General features: G+C 36.6%; 5 protein-coding genes across 10 annotated transcripts; 2 read left to right on the forward strand and 3 right to left on the reverse strand.

The window, feature by feature from the left end:
• Window positions 1–1483: 1483 nt before the first annotated feature.
• LOC105700048 (kanadaptin) lies at window positions 1484–5687 on the reverse strand. The gene is made up of 5 exons (XM_012425595.2): window positions 3801–5687; window positions 3421–3722; window positions 3153–3295; window positions 2807–2967; window positions 1484–2609 (listed from the first exon to the last, which is right to left on the reverse strand). Exons 1-5 carry the CDS (start codon window positions 4875–4877, stop codon window positions 1884–1886), a joined length of 2409 nt encoding a protein of 802 aa, XP_012281018.1. The 5' UTR covers window positions 4878–5687; the 3' UTR covers window positions 1484–1883.
• Window positions 5688–6642: 955 nt separating this feature from the next.
• LOC105700021 (arginine-hydroxylase NDUFAF5, mitochondrial) lies at window positions 6643–8360 on the forward strand. The gene is made up of 4 exons (XM_012425554.2): window positions 6643–6909; window positions 7025–7580; window positions 7648–7832; window positions 7953–8360. The coding sequence occupies exons 1-4, from the start codon at window positions 6888–6890 to the stop codon at window positions 8240–8242; spliced, it is 1053 nt and encodes a 350-aa protein (XP_012280977.1). The 5' UTR covers window positions 6643–6887; the 3' UTR covers window positions 8243–8360.
• LOC105700023 (ubiquitin-fold modifier-conjugating enzyme 1) lies at window positions 8335–10087 on the reverse strand. 3 transcript variants are annotated; one of them, XM_012425559.2, is made up of 4 exons: window positions 9996–10087; window positions 9119–9250; window positions 8871–9038; window positions 8335–8789 (listed from the first exon to the last, which is right to left on the reverse strand). In XM_012425559.2, exons 1-4 carry the CDS (start codon window positions 10017–10019, stop codon window positions 8706–8708), a joined length of 408 nt encoding a protein of 135 aa, XP_012280982.1. In that variant the 5' UTR covers window positions 10020–10087; the 3' UTR covers window positions 8335–8705. The 3 variants fall into 3 exon arrangements, with proteins under 3 accessions (XP_012280982.1, XP_012280983.1, XP_012280981.1); XM_012425560.2 differs by lacking the exon at window positions 9996–10087 and adding an exon at window positions 9520–9649; XM_012425558.2 differs by lacking the exon at window positions 9996–10087 and adding an exon at window positions 9424–9637.
• Window positions 10088–10128: 41 nt separating this feature from the next.
• On the forward strand, window positions 10129–16990 carry LOC105700020 (tyrosine-protein phosphatase corkscrew). Of its 3 annotated transcripts, none has more exons than XM_012425552.2 (12): window positions 10129–10264; window positions 11159–11281; window positions 11380–11574; window positions 11900–12062; window positions 12144–12256; window positions 12415–12686; window positions 12790–12869; window positions 13147–13329; window positions 13520–13696; window positions 13832–14057; window positions 14144–14295; window positions 14396–16990. In XM_012425552.2, exons 1-12 carry the CDS (start codon window positions 10251–10253, stop codon window positions 14582–14584), a joined length of 1887 nt encoding a protein of 628 aa, XP_012280975.1. In that variant the 5' UTR covers window positions 10129–10250; the 3' UTR covers window positions 14585–16990. The 3 variants fall into 3 exon arrangements, with proteins under 3 accessions (XP_012280975.1, XP_023290602.1, XP_012280976.1); XM_023434834.1 differs by lacking the exon at window positions 10129–10264 and adding an exon at window positions 10360–10382; XM_012425553.1 differs by lacking the exons at window positions 10129–10264; window positions 11159–11281 and having other exon boundaries at window positions 11487–11574; window positions 11885–12062.
• Window positions 16991–17203: 213 nt separating this feature from the next.
• LOC105700022 (SAP domain-containing ribonucleoprotein) lies at window positions 17204–19968 on the reverse strand. Of its 2 annotated transcripts, XM_012425556.2 has the most exons (8): window positions 19841–19968; window positions 19392–19699; window positions 19042–19138; window positions 18914–18975; window positions 18349–18576; window positions 18140–18265; window positions 18010–18081; window positions 17204–17918 (listed from the first exon to the last, which is right to left on the reverse strand). In XM_012425556.2, exons 2-8 carry the CDS (start codon window positions 19440–19442, stop codon window positions 17820–17822), a joined length of 735 nt encoding a protein of 244 aa, XP_012280979.1. In that variant the 5' UTR covers window positions 19443–19699; window positions 19841–19968; the 3' UTR covers window positions 17204–17819. The 2 variants fall into 2 exon arrangements, with proteins under 2 accessions (XP_012280979.1, XP_012280980.1); XM_012425557.2 differs by having other exon boundaries at window positions 19392–19894.
• Window positions 19969–21304: the final 1336 nt, after the last annotated feature.

Here is a 21304-nt window from a genome sequence, read left to right on the forward strand (position 1 = left end):
TTAACTATATCATAGTAGTTAGGCCAGGCCCCGTAAATGCATCAAGGGTCACATAAAACGCGACGCGTCAACGCGCCGAGGATGAACAGCCAATCAGAACTACGCTAAATCACGTGATCACTTCCGTTGCTGTTCTGATTGGTTATTCAGTCTCGACGCGTTGACGCGTCGCGCTAGTGCCACGCAGATGTGACACCGACGCGCACAGCGGGACTCCGACCTTACACCACTACTTTTAAATTAAAAAAAAATAGCATGGCAAGGTAAGAAATAATAATTTCTAAACGATCGAACTCCTAGGTTCCTGTTGGCTGTCCTTCGTACAAGTTATGTCATCAACTTTGCGGAACTTCCTGACATCTATGACAAGGTCGGCAAAAAGCCCTGTGGTTTCTTGCCTTGTACTTTTGAACGGACCGCCGGTGCTCATTGTATACTCGATCTCTTTACGTCAATCATTCGTTTATAACCATTTATAACAAAATATAGCGTCACTACATGCACTATCACACGAGGGGAAAGGTAGTCGTTTAGAAAGGTGACTCCTTAAAGGATAACAAGTTCATGCATTTTGGATTACATGGAACCAGTTTTTTAACCCGAATGAAGTATATACATATATAAGCGATGATTACTTAAAACATCCAAAATCTCACATCCGCGTTTCTTAAACATCTGTCTAACGTGAATAGTATAACATAAGTCACACTTCCTTGTTTACAATTTTCAAGTTAACATATTATATCAATCTTGTTAATAAGAAATTCAATTTATTTCGTCCAAATTTGAGTATACCAAACCCGAACACTTGGAACTGGTGATTCATTGCACTTTCACATTAGGCAACGCCCTTTTTCACCTTGCTTTTATTTGCCTCCAGACGAACGATATTTTTTTCTTATTTGACCACGTCAAGGCTGGCTAGTCACTTGAATTACAATTACTTAATTCGAGTCGCATGTCCTCTTTTTACTGTTACTTCCGTCTCGGCGATGATCCAATTTCTTGCCTACCTTCTATACTCTAGTTAGACAAGAAGATAAGAATAAATGAAAACTGATTCATCCGTACGAATTATGAGTTGAGTTTTAATAAACGTATCAACAGTGACGCATAATTGAGTATGAAGGCAAACATTCATGGACGTGCTGTGAAATTATTTTACATGGCATTTATAAACGCGTTAAGCATAAAAGACTATCATTTTCATTCAAGGTAAGGTCAAAGTCGCATTGTCTAACATGTCGAAGTATTTAACTTTTTCTTTCATTCAAGTGTAGTCTTTTGATGTAACACAAAGCAAGTCGCGTAACATTTCCGGTTTTGAATTCAGTGTAAATGTCATAAAAAGGAAGGTCGATAAAGCTGATACGAATTAGCCATTTTTTTAAATTATCCGTGAAAATCAATTTTGTGTGGCACCTGTTACTTTGCAGACCAAGGAGCTCAGTAGAAGGGAACACGTAGCGACTTTAACACTAAATAAAAATCACATCTTTATTAGATAACTTACTAGATTATTTATTACAATTATCTTAGATGTTTAATCTGTAATGCCAGAATAATCGTATATCATAAATATGTTATTATAGTTGTTTATATCAAATATAATTAGATCTCCATGATTGACAAGAAAGCAATTACCATACTGCTTAATGAAAAGAACGGTGAACTGTTTTATTATGTGGGCTGTAATTAATCACCACCCATGGTTTATTTCTTAAAGTCATAAACAGTTTTATATAATATAGAATGTATGTACAATATAATACATAACGTGTTCAAATATAATATTACATTTGCATGCAATAAATATTGAATTTTAGCACACGCATTACCGGGAGTAATACTTGGACATTGTCTCTAGTTATTAACGAATCCATTTAATATCCATACTTGTCATTCAAACTTGTCTTTCCATCACCACTTTGATCTTGCGGTGGAACCCACATTGAATAATCTTCCCTGTACATATCTTTTTCATACGCTTTTTTTAATTCAATTTCAGCTTTCTTCAACTTTTGCTGATTTCTCTTTAAATTACGTTTCTTCCTTTTCTCCAAGTCCTTTTCATTCTTTTCTTCGTTTACCATTTCTTCATCTTCGCCTTCTTTCTTTGAAACGTTACCTTGTGTATCGGTATCAGTACTCTTGCCTTCAATAGGGCTGTCCTTAGGAGTATTATCTTCCTTATCTTTGTCTTTTTTCTTAGAATTTGTCACTGATTCCGTGTCGGTAATTACGCTGCTAGATGATCCCTTGTGCCTTCTTTCATTACCTTGTTCTTTAACAGAACCTTTATTCTTTACAGAAATGTTTGTCTTTGAATCCTCGAGTATTACCTGAGGTTTCAATGGAGGCAAATTAGCGGGCTTAGCAATGTTGACCAGTTTAATTAAACTTGCTTCTTCTTTTCGTAAATTTTGTAATTCTGATTTCATTTTGATGATGTCGCTCTTAGTTAAAACAGAAGAACTTAAATTGGACATGAAGGCATCCAATGCATCTTCATTTGTATCTTCTGCTGCACTATTCTTCAGTTTTTCAGAAGCTCGCAATGACTTTTCAATTTTTAATATTTCCTTGGTAACTTTTTCATGTTTTTCGAGCTGAAATTAAAGTGCTCACAATTAAAAACGTTTGTTATTTAAAATTGAATTTTAATGTCTACTGACTTGAATCGATTTAAGTAATGTTTCATAATTGTAACCAAAGGGTAAGCATATATACATTGGAAAGTATTACTATTTTAAAAAGAATTAGCACTTAATTTTCCAAAGTAGAGGTAAAATGTCAAATTATTTACCAAAGTAGTATAGGTTTCTACTGTACTATCAAGTTTCCCAGCCATTCTCATTCTTTGAGCACGTTTTTTCTCTACGGTTCCAGTTCTATCCAAGAAATTGTCTTCATCAGAGTCGTAATAATCCTCTTCCTCCCAGTTCCTAGTTTTTCTCTTCCTGGCTTCTACATTCATACATTTTAATGTTATTAGTTTGTGTCATTAAAGAATAAACAATTTGTATTTGAATTAATTAATGTATAAATGATCTAATACTTTTGTGAGATGTATCAGATATTTACATGATAGATTTTTTATAAACTCGCATGTTTATAGAAATTAGTATAAATAATTCAAATTAAATAATTACCATGATTAGCCTGTCTTAACAATCCATGTCTGTCCAATACCCTACATGCTTCCAAAGCACACTGAATAACAGATTCTTTCTTTTTTCCTTTGACAAGTGCTTCGACTCTTGTAGACCTACCCGTAGTACTGTCTATTGGTAAACTGAAATTAACAAAGATATAATGGTACAAAGATCCTCAAAATATTTCTAACAAAGTTTAGTCTGGCTTAATAAAATTTATAGTTGAAAATTAAAATGGATAATTATAGTTGTAATCTTTACATACTCTATCCAACACAAAAATTGCCCAATACTTCGTTCTTCTGTTTGATACTGTAATTCGTAGCCCTCTCGTTCAAACCAACCTCTTAACGTCTTTTTAGGATCATCTAAAAATAGCTCCTCATTATTGGTAGCTGCATAGGGATTTTCTGTCAAATCTGTTTCTTCGTCCGCATCTTCTCCCATTCCCCAATCAATTCCTTCATTTTCTTCCTTTTCTCTCTTTTCTTTTTCCTTTTCCTCCTCTTCTAATTCTTGAAGCTTTTCGACTCTTTCACGCTCTTCCAATTCTACTCTTCTCTGTTCCTAAAGTATTACAGTATGTTAATTCCAAATAAATGATAATTTTATTCATGGCATACAATCGATAAAAATCAAATTTACTTTTAGTTCAGCAACGGAGAGATTAGATTCCTCTTCCTCATCGTCTGGTGGTGACTGCAGAATAAATTTTCTTTGACTACAGCCAAATTTAATCATGTGACCGCCTTTCAATCTGACGCCCACATTAGGTCTTATACGATATCCATTCCAAAATGTTCCATGAGTACTTCCAAGGTCAAATAAATAAAATCCTTTCTCATTCTTTTCGTCAGGTACCAGCCGATACTGAATAACTGCATGAAATCTTGAAATCGTTGGATGGGCTAAAGATACATCACAGGTTGTATAACGTCCAAAGAGCCAGTAACTTTTCTTTGTTAAATCTATTGTATCTATAATCATTCCTGACTTCAATACTTCTAACTTATATTCTCCTTCGGGTCGTCCACCCCAGGGTGGTTCTTTGTAGGGTATTGGCAGTTGTTTCTCTTTTGGAACGTCTACTAATGGTTCAGTGTAACCATCTCCTTGTGTAAGAGCCTCATTTAATTCCGGCATTTCATCTATGTGACTTTGTACTTGTTCTTCATGATGATGTACAGCCGAAGAAGAAGAAGCAGCAACGTTAGGAACTACTTTTAATTTTGTACATTTTCCTTTCCTCGGCCCGATTAACAAGGCTGGTTTTTTGAATTGTTCTTGACATAATTCTTTACACTCATTTTGATTATCTTCTTCATTTTTTTTAACAGAATGTTCGGCTGCTTGACAAGTGCCACTATCACTCGGAATCCTTTCTATTTTAATATCAGAAGTCTTTTCAGCTACATCTAATTCATTCCTCTTTATGATATCTTTATCCGACCTTTTATTTTTGACATCACTGCGGTCAGTTTCGATTGCTTCCGTTTCAATGTCATTGTTAAAACTTGTGTTAGATATCTCACCAGTGCCGTCATTGTAATCCTTTTTAGCAACTTCTTTTACATTATTTTCAATATCTTTATTTGATGTTTCGTTTGTATTCTCATTACTTGCATCTGACAGACTACATTCATCTGCATTGTGTACTTTGATCTCATTATTTCTTTCTTCAGGCATGATATTATTTGAACAAATGTCTTGCTCAATATTCATGATCGTGGATAAACACTTCTTGAAAAGTGCAATTTTACAATATCCCAACAATCACATTAATTAAACCTATGTATTTTATAACCTCAACTTCGCACCAGTTTATTTATTTTCTACGTTTCGCATCGTTTATAGCGAGTTGATATTTCATTCAACTTTGAGCCAGAAATGAGTTGGGAGATTGCTCACGGGCTGGTCGCGCGACAAGTCATGTGCTGCCTTCGGTACAGAATGCGGGCGGCTCGCATACTTGCCACCTGATCTCCCCCAATGGCCGCCCAACTCATCTCTGTGATAACAAACACCGTTTAACATCTTTTAACATCACTTACCAACAAGTCTAGCAAGTTCTACAGAGACTCATGACTTGAAAAAAAAAAAAATCCAAGCAAGTAAAGGCCCAAGCCCAGTAAATCCGAATTTAAGTGTCGATGGATATACTCGGGATCGAATTTGCATTAATTATAAATGCGATGAAAACATGCGATTTACGGAATCCAGACCCGATAAATTCCGGATTTAGGAGTACGACGAAGACGTAGTCAATGTAAACTCGGTGTTAACCAACAGAGATGAGTTGGGAGATTGCTCACGGAAAGGATCGTGAGATCGCATCCTGTGCTGCCCTCTGGTTTCGTACGTTAGCTTTCACCGTTTTTTGCCCCCAAGGGCGGCGCAACGAAGTTCTGATAGGAGTTCGCGCACTCACGATGGCGGTATCATCTACCAGTCGCCGTTGGCGGCTCACGTATTCGTGATGGTAATACCATGCGGCAGTTGACAGTGGTGGCTTACCTACGCTTACCGATACTGCTCGCTTTTGATGGCAAGGGAAGAACACTCGTGACGCTCCATATGACTTTATCTACTTATCTACTACTATTAAGTACATTGTTGCCTCGAAGTCGACGCGATGCGGAGCTTTGGGGCACGCGTCGGTGTCGCGTACGGAATTCTCATGCAGCGAATCTGCGTGAGTGCGATCGCTCCTAGAAATCTTCGCGCGTCCCAACCAGCCAAGCGCCAAGCTACGGGTCGAGATGTTGAATATATGTGCGTTCGGCGCTACACTCGACGAGTATGCGTGAGAGTCGAATACTGCGAAAAATCCTCCCGAGGCTTATCTAACTGCGGATATAAGCCGCGTCATTTGGCGTATGATTTTTACATTTCCCTACTAGCGTTATCGAGCGTTTTTAAACCGTTTTTTTAGCGTTAACGAGCGTTTTTCAACCGGTTTCGAGTGTTTTTAGAGTGTTTTCGAGCGTTTTTCGAGAGTTTTCGAGCGTTTTCGAACGTTTTCGAGCGTTATCGAGGGGTTTCGAGCGTTTCCCGATCATTTTCAGACTGGTTTCGAGCGTGTTCAAGCGTTATCGAGCGTTTTTCGACCGTTTTTGAACGTTTTCGATCGTTTTTCAACGAAAGAAACGTTTAAAAACGCTCGATAACTCTAGTAGGGAAATGTAAAAATCATGCGCGAAATGACTCGGCTTATATCCGCAGTTAGGTAAGCTTCGGGGGGATTTTTCGCAGTTTTCGAGTCTCACGCATACTCGTCGAGTGTAGCGCCGAATGCACACATACTCAGCGTCTCGACCCGTAGCTTGGCGCTTGACTGGTTGGGACGCGCAAAGATTTCTAGGAGCGATCGCACTCACGCAGATTCGCTGCATGAGAATTCCGTACGCGACACCGACGCGTGCCCCAAAGCTCCGCATCACGTCGACTTCGAGGCAACAATGTACTTAATAGTAGTAGATAAGTAGATAAAGTCATATGGAGCGTCACGAGTGTTCTTCCCTTGCCATCAAAAGCGAGCAGTGTCGGTAAGCGTAGGTAAGCCACCACTGTCAACTGTCGCATGGTATACCATCACGAGTACGTGAGCCGCCAATGGCGACTGGTAGATGGTACCGCCATCGTGAGTGCGCGAGCTCCTATCAGAAATTCGTTGCGCCGCCCATGGGGGCAAAACTATGAAAGCTAACGTACGAAACCAGAAAGCAGCACAGCATGCGATCCCACGATTCTGCCCGTAAGCAATCTCCCAACTCATCTCTGTTAACCAATGCCGCAAACTTATTGAATTTCTTGTTTACATTTAACCTTTAAACTAACCTGTACAAAGTTTTGAGAATTAATAATTTTAGATATTATGACAAAAGGGGGCATCATTTTAACATTCGTCCGAAATATAAAGACTTCCAGTAAAGCTGCAGCATTACCACCGGGTAGTGTCATGTACGTTTTTGATAGAAAAGCAAAAGTGTTGCAAAAGGAACGAGCCGCAAGGGCGCCTGACGTTGAATTATTTGACTACGTTAAAGATGAAGTGGGTTATAGGCTAGCAGACAGAGTTTTTGATATAAAAAGAAAATTTAAAAAAGTCCTTGACTTAGGTTGTGGCCGTGGTCATGTCTCGAAACATTTATTAAATGAATCCGTAGAAGAACTTATGTTAACGGACACATGTTCGAAGATGTTGGAACAAGCCAAAACTACAGATGGAATTAAGGTTGAAAGAAGAGTCATTGACGAAGAAGAGTTACCTTTTGATTCTAGTACTTTTGATATGGTTATTAGTTGTCTCAGTCTTCACTGGGTTAATGATCTTCCGGGTTGTTTTAGTAAAATTATGAATATACTAAAAAATGATGGGGTTTTTATGGCAGCTATTTTTGGTGGAGATACATTATATGAATTAAGGTAAGGAATAAAAAATGATATTAATCTGCTTATTCAGTTTCCTCTTTACACGTTTTTTTTTTCTCAGGAGTTCCTTACAATTAGCAGAGTTGGAAAGGGATGGTGGAATTTCACCACATATTTCCCCTTTTACTGAAATTAGAGATATTGGAAGTTTAATGACAAGAGCTGGGTATAACATGTTGACCATCGATACCGATGAGATTGTCATTGGATTCCCTTCCATGTTTGAGCTACTATGGGATGTAAAAGGTAAATTTCTAGATATACTAACTTTTTGGTTCAAATTTTAATTAATGAAAGTTGCTGATCTTAGGTTTAAGAGACTTTTCATTGACACGTAATATTAATTTCTTATTGTTTGTTACCTAGGAATGGGTGAAAATAACGCATCAAGAAATCGTAAGCTGCATTTAAACAGGGACACGCTTTTAGCTGCTGCTGCCATTTATAGTCAATTATATGGCAAAGTAAAGAAAGATGGATCACGTTATATTCCTGCAACATTTCAAATAATTTATATGCTGGGTTGGAAACCCGACAAGTCACAACCACAGCCATTACAACGTGGAACTGGGGAAGTATCATTGAAGGACTTGTATAAACTTGATCAAATAATTAAAGAAACAAAAAAAGTTCCACTTGGAGATGATGATAAATAGTATACATTTATTATTAGAGTAGTAAGGAGATGTATATAATGCATATAATTAAAAATATAATTTATTTGAAGGTATGTATCGCTTCACCCATAAAAAATGTAAATGTTTTATTGATACAGTTCTGTGTGTTTTGTAAAAACGCAGTGTTCTGAGTTGATCCAACATGGAAAACAATAGATTCGAATAGTAAATATATTAATCAGAGACTTGTGATAATGACACGTAAACTATCAAATTCAAAGATTTTACCATGCAATTAAATATATCATTTTTATGCATATATGTATTTATACATACATGTAGGCTCATGTAATTGAAAACGTAAGTATCTTAAAAAATAATAACCATCCTTCTCTAATTTTTTTAGACAAAATTGTGCTGTACAGTTACTGGGCACTGTTTACCTAACACACCATATATCCTTTGTTTAATGGAATTAAAAAATTAATTTATCTAACTTTAACTATTTTTTGTTTGAGTTATCTTTGTGTTCTATTATTCCTTTATCTGCAAGATCTGGAATTTCTACAGCTAACCATGGTCCCAACTGTAATTGATAAAAAAGTATAAATCAAAGAAATGGGAAATTAAAAATATTAATCACAAACTGAATCGGTCAGTTACTTACACCTAGGGCCATTGCATGTGCAATTCCAAATTTAGGTACATTTCTGGCCCAAAGAGGTTTAAAATGATCTGTTAAACAAATCTTTCCTCCTCTATACATCTTCGCAGTTTTTCCATCTAATTCTGGCAGTGCAATTTCAGGAGCCGTTACTGGATACGTTACTGGTATCTAAAAATTTGTAATAAAGATTATTACACCCTGATATTATTTATATTTTATAGTATGTCGATGAATTAAGAATTGCTTACATCGAATTCAATATCAAATTCATACTTCAGGAAATTGTGAATGTACCAACATTTACCAAACCAACGTGTGCCCTGCTTATTAGATTCCAACCGGAACCAGTCATTATCTGCTGCTTTATTATTCTGTACATACTGAAAACACGACGCAGATATTATTTTTTTCAAAAATATATTTTATTTCTATCGGTACCAAGATTAATTTAGATTGTTCAATATAGCTGAGGATTTCATTGAAGTATAAGAATGCTGTCAAACATATGGTGAGATAATTTTGAAATACTTCTATAGAAAGTTTGTTCTTATACCTTAATTAAAGACTGGTACTCTTCTTTCAATCTTTGTACCCATAAATCTTTGTCGCGAGGCCCTGCCTTCGTTTGCAATAAAGGAATATTGCTTACCGACGACTCGTCCACCATATTTTATAATAAATCGTCAAGGGTGTTGAATTGTAGATTTCATCCGAATTAAAACATTACATAGATATATTTACTTGTCACGTTAAATCCTACAGATCGTTTACACCGGAAAGAGTTTCTACACGAGTTTGTACCGAATCAAATCTCGATGAATCGTGGTCTTTTATTGGTTCATATCTAGACAGAATCTATGCATATGATTGGTCAATGCTTTTAATCACGTGATTAGCTGACGAATCATTACCATGACCATTAACTTTTCACAGCAGCGCCATAACCTTAAACTTTGGATACCTAGTACCTGACCTTCGTGTAAGTTTCCCCTCTTCCTTGTTACTTTGTCCTAATCTCGCGGTTAACGCAAGTGCTTGTGCGCCCAAACCTAAAGAGTACTTTTCAGTACTTTTTAACATAGAGTGTCTAGATCGAATTGTACTAGAGTGGCGACTGTATTGTACCTGTGTTGCAGTAGCGTGCTTCATTTTCCTAAAATACAACGGCGACAGACGGTGTACTGGAAATTATATGTCTGGGATGGAGCTTCACAATCGGCGGCTTTTTAATCTGGTTTGAAGAGAAAAATGTCAGCTAGGTGTCGGCGCCTCACGAGGCTACAGTTGACAATTCACTGATTCAACGAATCGCAGCCGTACGACGCCCGATGACCAATTATGATTTCTTGACTGCCAGGTGGTTGTAATTCTAATTACGACATGGCATCTCGCAGGTGAGCCACGTTTTTACGCTACCAAAAAAAAACTAATTATCATAATTCACGGACACTCGGCGGATAGCCGGACTCCTAACCACATTTATCTGCTTAAATAGGATGAGTCCAGTAACAGGTGAGTTTTTAATGGTTCGGATAAATGATAACTTTGATTTGAGTAATTCTGAACAGGAGCAAATCACCGCCTCATTATTATCTAACCTTCGTTTAAATGGATGGCTCAAACAAATAAAATTCTTTGTCGTAACATCTTTACTTTTCGTGCTACACATGATAGATAGAAAAAAAGAAACATCGAAGTATACAAAGAGAATTGATTACTTTAGACAGCGGGCGCGGCACTCTGAAATTTGAACATTTAGTTCGATCATGAAAACTGTTTAATTATGTTGGAGTGGGGTATTATAATACCGAGAAATAATCCATCAGGGCCGTCTAAGTATACATATTTTAGAGACTATGACTTTAATTTGTTATTTTGTAAAATTAGACATTTTGATTGATATCTGTTAGAATAGGATCATTAATCGGGTATGTTTGTGTTCATAAGAAATTTATCCATGTTATGGATTTTTTTTAGAAATGTAAGAATGAACACTACATGTCGATTATTTTTGCATTGAAAACATAGACTTTGTTTTTGTTAGGATACAATTATACCTTCCCATTCTTAATGTAGTTACATTTCGACTTATTTTTATCAGCAAAGTACTTTTTTAAGCGACGGAGTATAGTTGTCAAAATTTCTTACTTTATGTTCTTCTTCTTAATATGTATATTATAAATATGTATGCTCAAAATGAATCATTTAAAAATGGGAGAAGCTGAGGCATTTATTTAATATTTAGAAGATATGTCATGAATTGTTAATTTATATTGCTGTTATTGCAGATGGTTTCATCCAAACATATCTGGCTTAGAAGCAGAACGTTTATTAATGGAACGTGGCTATGATAGTTCTTTTCTGGCACGTCCAAGTTCCTCTAATCCTGGTGACTTCACATTATCTGTCAGGTGTGTTAATTTGTGCCATCTTAATTTTACATTACAGTTACATTTTTTCTTGACTAGTGAAATTTTAAACAATTCTTTGCATAACTCTATGATTTTAGGCGAAATGGTGAAGTAACACATATTAAGATTCAAAATACAGGAGACTTCTATGATCTTTACGGCGGTGAAAAGTTTGCAACACTGTCCGAGTTAGTACAGTTCTATATGGAAAACGGAGGACAACTTCGAGAGAAAAATGGTGAAGTTATAGAATTAAAATATCCTCTGAACTGTGCTGATCCAACAACAGAAAGGTACAAAGCTGTTAATGGAAACGTAAAATGGCAATATTAAGTATAGTATAATTCGTAACATTTAAACCAGTATAGGTAAACATTGAAACTTTTTTTATTGGTTTTTCAAAAATAAAAATCATTACCCAAAGTAGTTAATAACTTAAAAATATTGATGATTTTCTAAGTGGGGAGAAATTAAGTTTAATAGAGAAAAAAGAATTATTACCAACTTTTAAAATTCCCATAGTTGTCATGCAACATCTTAACGTCAATTCTAGTTTCATTGTTAAATTGTAAATTATACGTTTAAAGTGGTGTTTCTTATTAGTAAAATATGGTAAAGGTGGTTCCATGGCCATTTGTCAGCAAAGGAGGCAGAACGGTTAATGCTAGAACGAGGCAAAAATGGATCCTTCCTCGTACGTGAATCCCAAAGTAAACCTGGTGATTTTGTGCTGTCTGTGCGTACGGATGATCGTGTGACCCACGTCATGATTCGATCTCAAGTTAGTCATATTGATATAGCAAGAAGGTTTAATAATATCAAAAAAGCTGATAAACAGTGGTTTCATTGACTCATCTTGTAGGATAACAAATATGATGTCGGGGGTGGAGAAAAATTCGATAGTCTCAGTGATCTTATAGAACACTACAAACGTAATCCAATGGTGGAAACAAGTGGCAGTGTTGTTCATCTTCGGTGAGCATGAGTTTGGTTTAACGGTAACATTGAGATTTTAACTTGTGTTGCCTTTTCATTAAGTTTGATATTCTGTTTTACGTAAGAATTAGTCATATGTAAGTACTAGCCATTAAATTTACTGTATTTTAAAAATTAATGTACTGTAATATATACAGGCAACCATTCAATGCAACGCGCATAAATGCCAGTGGTATCGAGAGTAGAGTCAGACAATTGCACAAAGAAAATGGCTGTTCCAATGGTTGGTTATGCTGGAATGGTGCCACTGGTAGCAACGAGGCGGGTGCAGGTCGTGGAAAAGGAAAAGCTGGTTTTTGGGAAGAATTTGAATCGCTACAGCAACTTGAGTGCCGTCACTTATTCTCTAGAAAGGAGGGCTTACGCCCAGAAAATCGAGCAAAAAATCGCTATAAGAACATCTTACCTTGTAAGTTTTTCTTCCATAAGAGGAATACCAAAGAGATTCGTCATCACGACGTACGTTCAAAAGGTCACAATGGTATTCTAATTTCGGTACTTCTAATTTTAAGTTGACCATACAAGGGTGCGATTAAAAGATGTCGATGCTAGCATTCCTGGTTCCGACTACATCAATGCTAATTACATCAGGGTAGGTAACGAGTTTAAGTAAAACACTTAACATTATCTCAAAGGTTCATATTTAAGAAAATCTGGGATTGTTTAAAACGAACAGCTCTAATATCTTCAGAAAACGAAATATTGAAATGGGTTGTCCGAAAAGTCGAATAAGTATTGAGAGATATTATTTTGAGAGGGAAAGTTTTTACATCTGGCAAATGATATTATTGAACAGTAACGTAATAAGTGTAAAAATTATGAGATAAGTTGTTTGAGTTGATCATAAGTGTTACGAAATGGGGTTACAGAATGAAGAAGGTGACGGATCCAGCAGTGGAATTAGTGGCGCCGTTGATGGTGGAGCATTTAACAAATGTTACATTGCTACGCAAGGTTGTTTACCAAATACTATTCAAGATTATTGGCATATGGTGTATCAAGAAAATACTCGAGTGATTGTCATGACCACTAAAGAAATGGAAAGGGGAAAGGTTAGTATCAATGATGTACAGAAAAATACAAAATAATAAAACTTTACTACAAACTTAATTTTACATGTCTAAAATACGTATTGTAAAAAGATTGTTTGATATTTTGAATCTGAAATAATATATTATATCTCTCATTGAATTCTTCTGGTCAGTTTGTTTTTATTAAAAAGAAAAAAAAACAATTATTTAGAACAAGTGTGCTCGCTATTGGCCCGAAGAAGGAGAGGTTGGCGAGTATGGAGGAGAATGGAAAGTCTGTGCTCTTGGTCGTACTTCAACAGCTGACTACACCCTTCGTGAATTTCTTTTGCAAGGAAGCAAACCAATATTTGCAGAGCCCAGAAGGATCTATCACTACCATTTTCAAGTGAGGTTTTAACGAGTAGAATCTATACTTCCTTGCAGACAGTCTTTCTTTTAAATCCACAAACTTGTTACTAAACTATTACGGTCAATTGTTGTAGTAACAATTAACTACAATGTGGGAATAATTTTCTATTAGGCCTGGCCAGATCATGGAGTACCTTCAGATCCTGGCTGTGTATTAAACTTTCTGCATGATGTGAATGCCCGGCAAGAATCGATTGCTGCCGCCAGTAATTCCACCACCCCAAACAATCAAAATTCTGGGAGTACGGGACCGATTCTTGTACACTGCAGTGCAGGAATAGGGCGCACCGGGACATTCATCGTTATTGATATGATTCTGGATCAAATCAAGCGTCACGGTGAGTTTAGAGATACGCAGGTATACGTTTTAGACGTACCTTCTAATAGAACAAGACGAAACAATGTATAATTATTTGCAAATCAGGTCTTGACTGTGAGATCGATATTCAGAAAACCATTCAAAGGGTTCGATCACAGAGGTCTGGAATGGTGCAGACCGAAGCGCAGTACAAGTTTGTATACCTAGCTGTTCTACATTACATCGAAACAGTATCCCAGCGTATGCAGGCTGAACAGGTATCTTTTTGAAAGGCTATCTTTCAGCCTTACTCCTAAATGCGATGACATTTTCAGGTCGATTGAGCTTTGGTTAAGAACAATCATTTATTTCTTACAGAAATCCTTGCAGCTTGGTCGAGAATATACAAACATTCGTTACAAGAGTGAGACAAATGCTGTTAATACTAGTGATTCCGCTATATCTACTCCAGCTCCTACTCCTACTCCTATTCCTACTCCGACTGGACTTCCACCAACTACGAATGTCACTCTTCCCGCTACAGTTGGTGGTTTTAGGCCAAAATAATGAAATCTTATTTGTTCGCACCCTATTCTGAGAATCTTCTAAGCATAGCTAAGAGGCTTCCCTTTACACTTTCTTATGTGCGTGCTTGTAGGCCTAAAATCATTCGCTGTAGGTAGGTAAAAAAAATAACATACGTCGCGTTCCAAACATTTGCAGAAGTAGAGATTAGACACGATTTGTTAGACACCAGGAATTTACGGAAATTGGCGTCTTAAGTGATATGTGGAAATTATTCTCCGTCGAGTCGACACTTACCTTTTACCTGATTTATATTTATGATACGAATAAAGTTTGAGACTATCCAATCACGAAACGGTACGTGTAACTATTGTATCGCCAACTCGGAGTAAATTTCATGGACATTTTGTATGTAGTCTATCATTTGAACTTCAATCTAGAGAATCCGTTTTTTGTTGTTAATAATAGCTTCTAAGGCACGAATACAATTAACTGATCATTCGATTTATTATAATTTAATTTGAAATGTCAATCAATTTTCGATAAAAGGATCTCGAGTACAACACTAGGTGAAGGTCAATTTTCGCCAAATTAGTCGTATTAAATTAATTGCAGAGACAATAAGTAAGTAATTTAAGTATGAATAACTACACTTTTAATCAATGCCTTTAGCAATGTACGATTGATAAAATGATATTGTTCGGTACATTTACGTAGCATCAAATTGGATACGGGGAAATATACTTTGAAGTTTCCGAGAGCAATAGTTCTTATTATGATGTATTATTTCCTTTTAGCTGTTAATTTCTTCACTAACATTGCACAATTTGAATACTGATTATATTTCTTTTTTACCGTGAAATATTAACAATAGCGGATTAATAATGAAAACGTATCGGTCGCTTGAGTGGACGGCTTTTCGATAGTTAAACGTGTCGTGTATTTAGAAAATAATTTCGATTAATGTATGTAAGAGCTGAGGGTTTCGTTCAATGAGTGATAGCTGTAGGCAATATATGTGATAAAATTAATTTTGAAAGCATGTGGAGTGCCTTCGTGAGACGATGCAAGTAGACGTACTCGGTATTACATAATTGTCGCAGAAATGCAAATGTGATGATGTCTCGAAATAAATGTTCACGATGGTTGTAGCCGAATAAGTGTGATGGAAATGTCATGTAACAATTTGTTTAACTTGCAATTTCTCAAACGTGTTCTCCAGATGAATGATTCAATGAACTGAAAGATTCAGCAAATTAAAAAATTTCATTTTTGCACTCTCATGTTATTCTTCGTGCAGTCAATAATAAGTTTGATCGAACAAATTGTATGAAAAATTAAGTATAAAGTGTACATGGAAGTACATACAGGTCAATGGATGTCTGTAAAATGTATTTATTCTTACTGTCAGATCGTGTTCACACGTTTCAATTATTCAAGGGAAAAATGATAAAAATTGGAGAAAATCTTTTGACAAATCGCAGGTTATAAGAATCTTAAGGATATTTTTATCGTGGTCATCTAGCTATGACTTGTAAGATAAAATATTAGACTGCTCGAATAACATTATCGGCGAAAGATTAGGTTGTAGTTGATCAATTCATTTGTTTATATATACATATATAGGTATACAGGGTGATTCTTATAAGAGGTTCAAAATCAAAGGAATTTATTACCGCGAAGGCACAACCACTCTTTGATGGACTATAAATTATGGTCAATAGTACTATTCTTATTCGCACAACTATATGTCATGATAGATCTTCAAATCTGTAATCGAGCATTGCTTTTCCGTCCCCATTCGCATAGTTTACTAGTTATATTCGTCAAGCAGACATGCCTTTGCATTAATGTCTCATCTACTTTGGGCCTTTCATAAGACTCACTCTGTATATTTATCAGGCTTTCAAATGAAGTATAAGTAAGCTCCGCATAAATTTTATTCCTTAGTGGCATTTCCTGTTAACTTCGTGCTTTCATAAAAGCCCTTTTACAGCAAAATATATGTTTAAGGAAAATATATGGAGTAAATAAGGGAAATCGTCTTTAGATATATTGTAGAATACCTGCGAATGAAGATTGTGATAATAAGGCAAATACAAAACATTATTAAAATTATTTTAAGTTGATTACACTAATTTAAAAGGGCTGTTTAACAAGAATTTGTAAGTTTGTTTTAATTATTATAATTAAATATTCTCACTATCCTGCCTTTATTAACAAAAACATCAAATTACCTGCCAGATCATTGCTTTTTATGCGAACACATATACATGTGTATCTTTTATGCAGTCTAATCATTAACAAGACGGATTATTAGTGAACCTCGGCTTTCATTCATTATGCTGATATGATTATTAATGCAGTCATGTTTTATTTAATTAAATCACTTCAAATTTATACGTGTATATTTTGCAATAAACAGTTGCAGAGCTCATTGAGAACACAGCTTGAATAATGTCTCGTTTTCACTTACTCTGACCAGTACCCAAGATTGTTTGTTTTTAAAGAAATATGCATTTACCAAGAAATTATAAATGACCAATTTCTATGCTAGTTTTCAATCAGCCAAAACCGTGTAATGTTGTTCAATGCACAACATTGATTTTACTCTAATACGACTACTCTTATTATCATGCATGTACAAGGTGAAAATAAAAATTAAGTGGTTTAATTTGCTTTAATAACTTCAATGTGTATCATTCGTTTTATATCAAGGGCATATATTTATAAAGAATGTTTTATAGTAATACAATAAAAAGTAGATGCTTACGTGATCAAACTTGAACAAATGAAATCGTAATTATAAAACATGATGAGTCAAGATTCCGTAGTCAGAAATTAATGCAAGTCTAGATACCGAAAAATTACTTATGGTAATTTTAGAATAATACACAATTGGTAACACCTTTTGTTTAAACATATCAAACCTTTTCTTATACAAATTAAAGAGAAAAAATATCCTATGATAGAATACATCATAACTAAAAGCTCACGTTGAAACGTTAAGCCATGTAAAGTAATGATTCTTACATTTGCTGTGGACTCAATATACCATAGCGAATTATTTATCTTTTGAACATTTCAATTAAATATTACTAATATTTATGGCTCAGAGATTATTTGAGTCCAATTTTAAATGGATTAAATTTTAAATACATCGTTGTCAATTTCATGTTGGTCAAAGAAGTGTATTAATAAAAAACACTCGCTTTATTGAGAAAAGGCTTGGAACATCTGCAGCTCACACCACTCTCTTGGCATAGAAAACTGAATATCATTTAACTATCCTCACTTTATTGGGATGTACTTTCTCGATAGGCTTCACTTCTCCAAATCTTGCTTTTCGTTTTGCTATTCTAGATTCTAATTCAGCCTACATAATAAATAAAAACAAAATATTATTTATAATTAGATAGATGAATACTGCAATTTTTACAAATTACATTAGATATATGATATGTCACCTTTTCCATTATTGAGGAAACTGACGTTCCAAATCTTTCTGCCCGTTTTTTGAGTACATCATAAGTTGTATTCTGAAAGAGGTGTTACTTGTAGCGCAAATATTCATATGCAATAAGTAGTAATACTTACAACCGGGGTCTTTATAGAAGCTGATGATTTGTTTTGATTGATTGTATTAAACCTAGCAGATCGTACTTCTTTTTTGGCAGATTCGGAAAGAGGCATTCCAAATTTCTTTGCTCTCATTTCTAGTCTCTGCAGTAATGAGACATTATTTTTTATGGGTGAAATTCAACAATCTATTATTTGGAAGAATCATATAACAAAGCGGATCATACCTCTTTAATACCAACTTCTGATAGCTTAATAACTTTCTTTTCAGTTGGAGCATCATTTGATTTGTTAGAGTGTGCTTCTTCAGTTTTTTCAGTCAGTTGCACTTCTTCAATGGTTGATTTTCGGTTTAGAATTATTTTTTTTGGACTCGTTACGTCCGTAGATGGTTTCTCCTCTGTATTAGTATCTTGAGAATCTGGTTTACTTGTCAGCTCTTCTATTTCTTCATCCTATTAGCATTTATTATTAAGAGAAAAGTAGATTTTATTAAAGCTTATACTTGTTAATACTTTAAAATAATGTTCAAAATAGTTTCAATACTTTGGTATTTAACCTTTTACATGCATTTTGCTTCAATTAAAAAATAAATGCTCAGAAGTCATATGTTTAACATCTTCGTAAATGCGATTCCAATTTTCTGCCTTATATATACAATAGTTATGGTTAAGGAACTAGGGTATAATTAAGAATTTTTATAATTTAGAAAATATCGAGTAATCATCCCTTTCAAATTATGCAATTCTATCATTTTATTCATTTCAGAATAAAACGAATGTTGCAACTCACACCAAGTACAGCATCTTCGTCCAATATCTCTTCCGTAGTTTCGTCTAATGATAAAGTTGTATCTAAAAAAATATTTTCTTAAAAAGCCCATTTATGCAATTTAATTTTTTAACGTGCAAATGACCTACCACCCTGTATAGCTAGCTGAAGCCTTTCTACAAGCTCATTTTTATTTCCAGTTGTAGGTAATCCTCGGTGTTTCAATTCCAATTTCAAATCAGCCACCTGTATATCGTTCCAAACATAAGAAGGGTTATGTATCAGATTTTTAATCATTTTGTGCAATTAAACGTTCAGCTTTCAAACTGAGCAGAATAATGCCAAAGCATATTATCTTACCATTTCAGTGTACAGAATGTCAAAATATGAATTATCATAATTACTGAGAATGACATCAAATTTTAGGGAGTTTTAGGGGTACCGCGATTAGAGGTTAGCATTTCATTACATTGGGATATAAAAAATTTAAAGTCTGTACCTTCATTTTTGCAAGTTCCGTGAGTCCTTTTTCGTACGAAGAATCAGCCATGATGTATATTTAATTAGGTGTCTCTTTATTTTGTATTTTATAATATTTCCCCAATGAAATATATCGCTTTATCGTAATCAACGGACCTTCAAGGTACAACCGATCGATCACACACTTGCGACACTTTGCTTAACTACTCTGAGAGTGTAAAGATGAATATATATGAATAAAACGTAAAGGTTCCTTTTCACAGTTCAAAACCTTCGTGAAATGTGAATTATTATTGGTGCCGGATCTGCTCGGGCCCTCGGGCACGCCTGTAAATAAATCTAGTGGTTTTAACTACCTAAACCATCGAGATTACATTAAATAGAGGGAATGTGTGGTTGGTGAGCATGGACGTATATATTCTTACGTCCATGGTGGTGAGGGATAGCAAAACATGCGACGAAAGTCACCATTTTATAGACTCTGTTGTGTGGTCAGTTCCAATCAGAGATGAGTTGGAAGATTGCTCACGGGCAGGATCTTGCGATCGCATCCTGTGCTGCCCTCTGGTTTCGTACGTTAGCTTTTACCGTTTTTTGCCCCCAAGGGCGGCGCAACGAATTTCTGATAGGAGCTCGCGCACTCACGATGGCGGTACCATCTACCAGTCGCTGTTGGCGGCTCACGTACTCGTGATGGTAATACCATGCGGCAGTTGACGGTGGTGGCTTACCTACGCTTACCGATACTGCTAGCTTTTGATGGTAAGGGAAGAACACTCGTGACGCTCCATTTGACTTGGAGAGTCCCGGAGAATGCCGGAGAGTTGCCGAGAGTGCTGGAGAGTTGCCGGAGAGTTGCCGGAGAGTTGCCGGAGAGTTGCCGGAGAGTTGCCGGAGAGTTGCCGGAGAGTTGCCGGAGAGTTGCCGGAGAGTGCCCGATAGTGCCCGATAGTGCCCGATAGTGCCCGATAGTGCCCGAGAGTGCCGGAGAGTTGCCAGAGAGTTGCCAGAGAGTGCCGGAGCGTTGCCGGAGGCAACTGTCCGGCACTCTCTGGCACTCTCCGGCATGTCTCCGGTACTCTCCGGCACTCTCCCGCAACTCTTCGGCATGCTCCAGCACTCTGCGGCACTCTGCGGCACTCTCCGGCAATTTCCAGCATACTGCGGCACACTGCGGCACTCTCCGGCACTCTCCGGCACTTTCCAGCACACTGCGGCACACTGCGGCACTCTCCGGCACTCTCCGGCACTCTGTGGCAACTCTCCGGCAGTCTCCGGCAGCCTCCGGCAACTCTCCGGCATTCTCCGGCACTCTGCGGCAACTCTCCGGCACTCTCCGGCAGTCTCCGGCACTCTACTGCACTTAACAACACGCAACAGCACTGTACGGCCTTCGATAAGGCTCGAAAACACTTGAAAAACGCGCGAAAACGATCGATAATGTTCGACAACGCTCGAAAAGCGCTCGATAACGCTCGAAAACGTTCGAAGACGTTCAAAAACGCTCTAGAAACGCCTAAAAACGCTCGATAACGCTAGTAGGGAAATGTAAAAATCATGCGCAAAATGACTCGGCTTATATCCACAGTTAGGCAAGCCTCGGGAGGATTTTTCGCTGTATTCGACTCTCACGCATACTCGTCGAGTGTAGCGCCGAACGCACATATATTCAACATCTCGACCCGTAGCTTGGCGCTTGGCTGGTTGGGACGCGCAAAGATTTCTAGGAGCGATCGCACTCACGCAGATTCGCTGCATGAGAATTCCGCACGCGACACCGACGCGTGCCCCAAAGCTCCGCATCACGTCGACTTCGAGGCAACAATGTACTTAATAGTAGTAGATAAGTAGATAAAGTCAAATGGAGCGTGACGAATGTTCTTTCCTTACCATCAAAAGCGAGCAGTGTTGGTAAGCGTAGGTAAACCACCA

The sequence above is a fragment of the Orussus abietinus genome, unplaced genomic scaffold, assembly GCF_000612105.2.
Source record: "Orussus abietinus isolate OABI.00-Male unplaced genomic scaffold, Oabi_2.0 scaffold76, whole genome shotgun sequence".
In the NCBI taxonomy this organism is placed as follows: Eukaryota; Metazoa; Arthropoda; class Insecta; order Hymenoptera; family Orussidae; genus Orussus; species Orussus abietinus.

Bases quoted from the DNA above. Each gene is read 5' to 3' on its own strand.
- LOC105700023 (XM_012425558.2), bottom strand. From the start codon at position 9,537: ATGGTGGACGAGTCGTCGGTAAGCAATATTCCTTTATTGCAAACGAAG. The intron at 9,039-9,118 runs GTAAGCAATTCT...ACAAATTTTTAG, and splicing joins AATTTGATATTGAATTCGAT to ATACCAGTAACGTATCCAGT. The intron at 8,790-8,870 runs GTAAGTAACTGA...TATCAATTACAG, and splicing joins CACATGCAATGGCCCTAGGT to TTGGGACCATGGTTAGCTGT.
- LOC105700021 (XM_012425554.2), top strand. From the start codon at position 6,888: ATGCGATCCCACGATTCTGCCC. The intron at 6,910-7,024 runs GTAAGCAATCTC...TAATAATTTTAG, and splicing joins GCGATCCCACGATTCTGCCC to ATATTATGACAAAAGGGGGC. The intron at 7,581-7,647 runs GTAAGGAATAAA...TTTTTTTCTCAG, and splicing joins GATACATTATATGAATTAAG to GAGTTCCTTACAATTAGCAG.
- LOC105700020 (XM_012425552.2), top strand. The intron at 11,282-11,379 runs GTGTGTTAATTT...CTATGATTTTAG, and splicing joins GACTTCACATTATCTGTCAG to GCGAAATGGTGAAGTAACAC. The intron at 12,063-12,143 runs GTTAGTCATATT...CTCATCTTGTAG, and splicing joins ACGTCATGATTCGATCTCAA to GATAACAAATATGATGTCGG.
- LOC105700022 (XM_012425556.2), bottom strand. From the start codon at position 19,442: ATGGCTGATTCTTCGTACGAAAAAGGACTCACGGAACTTGCAAAAATG. The intron at 18,082-18,139 runs GTAAGTATTACT...CACCTCTTTCAG, and splicing joins CTTCTATAAAGACCCCGGTT to AATACAACTTATGATGTACT. The intron at 17,919-18,009 runs GTGACATATCAT...TTTATTATGTAG, and splicing joins TTTCCTCAATAATGGAAAAG to GCTGAATTAGAATCTAGAAT.
- LOC105700048 (XM_012425595.2), bottom strand. From the start codon at position 4,877: ATGAATATTGAGCAAGACATTTGTTCAAATAATATCATGCCTGAAGAA. The intron at 3,296-3,420 runs GTATGTAAAGAT...TGTTAATTTCAG, and splicing joins CAATTTTTGTGTTGGATAGA to TTTACCAATAGACAGTACTA. The intron at 2,610-2,806 runs GTAAATAATTTG...CTTTAATTTCAG, and splicing joins TAGAAACCTATACTACTTTG to CTCGAAAAACATGAAAAAGT.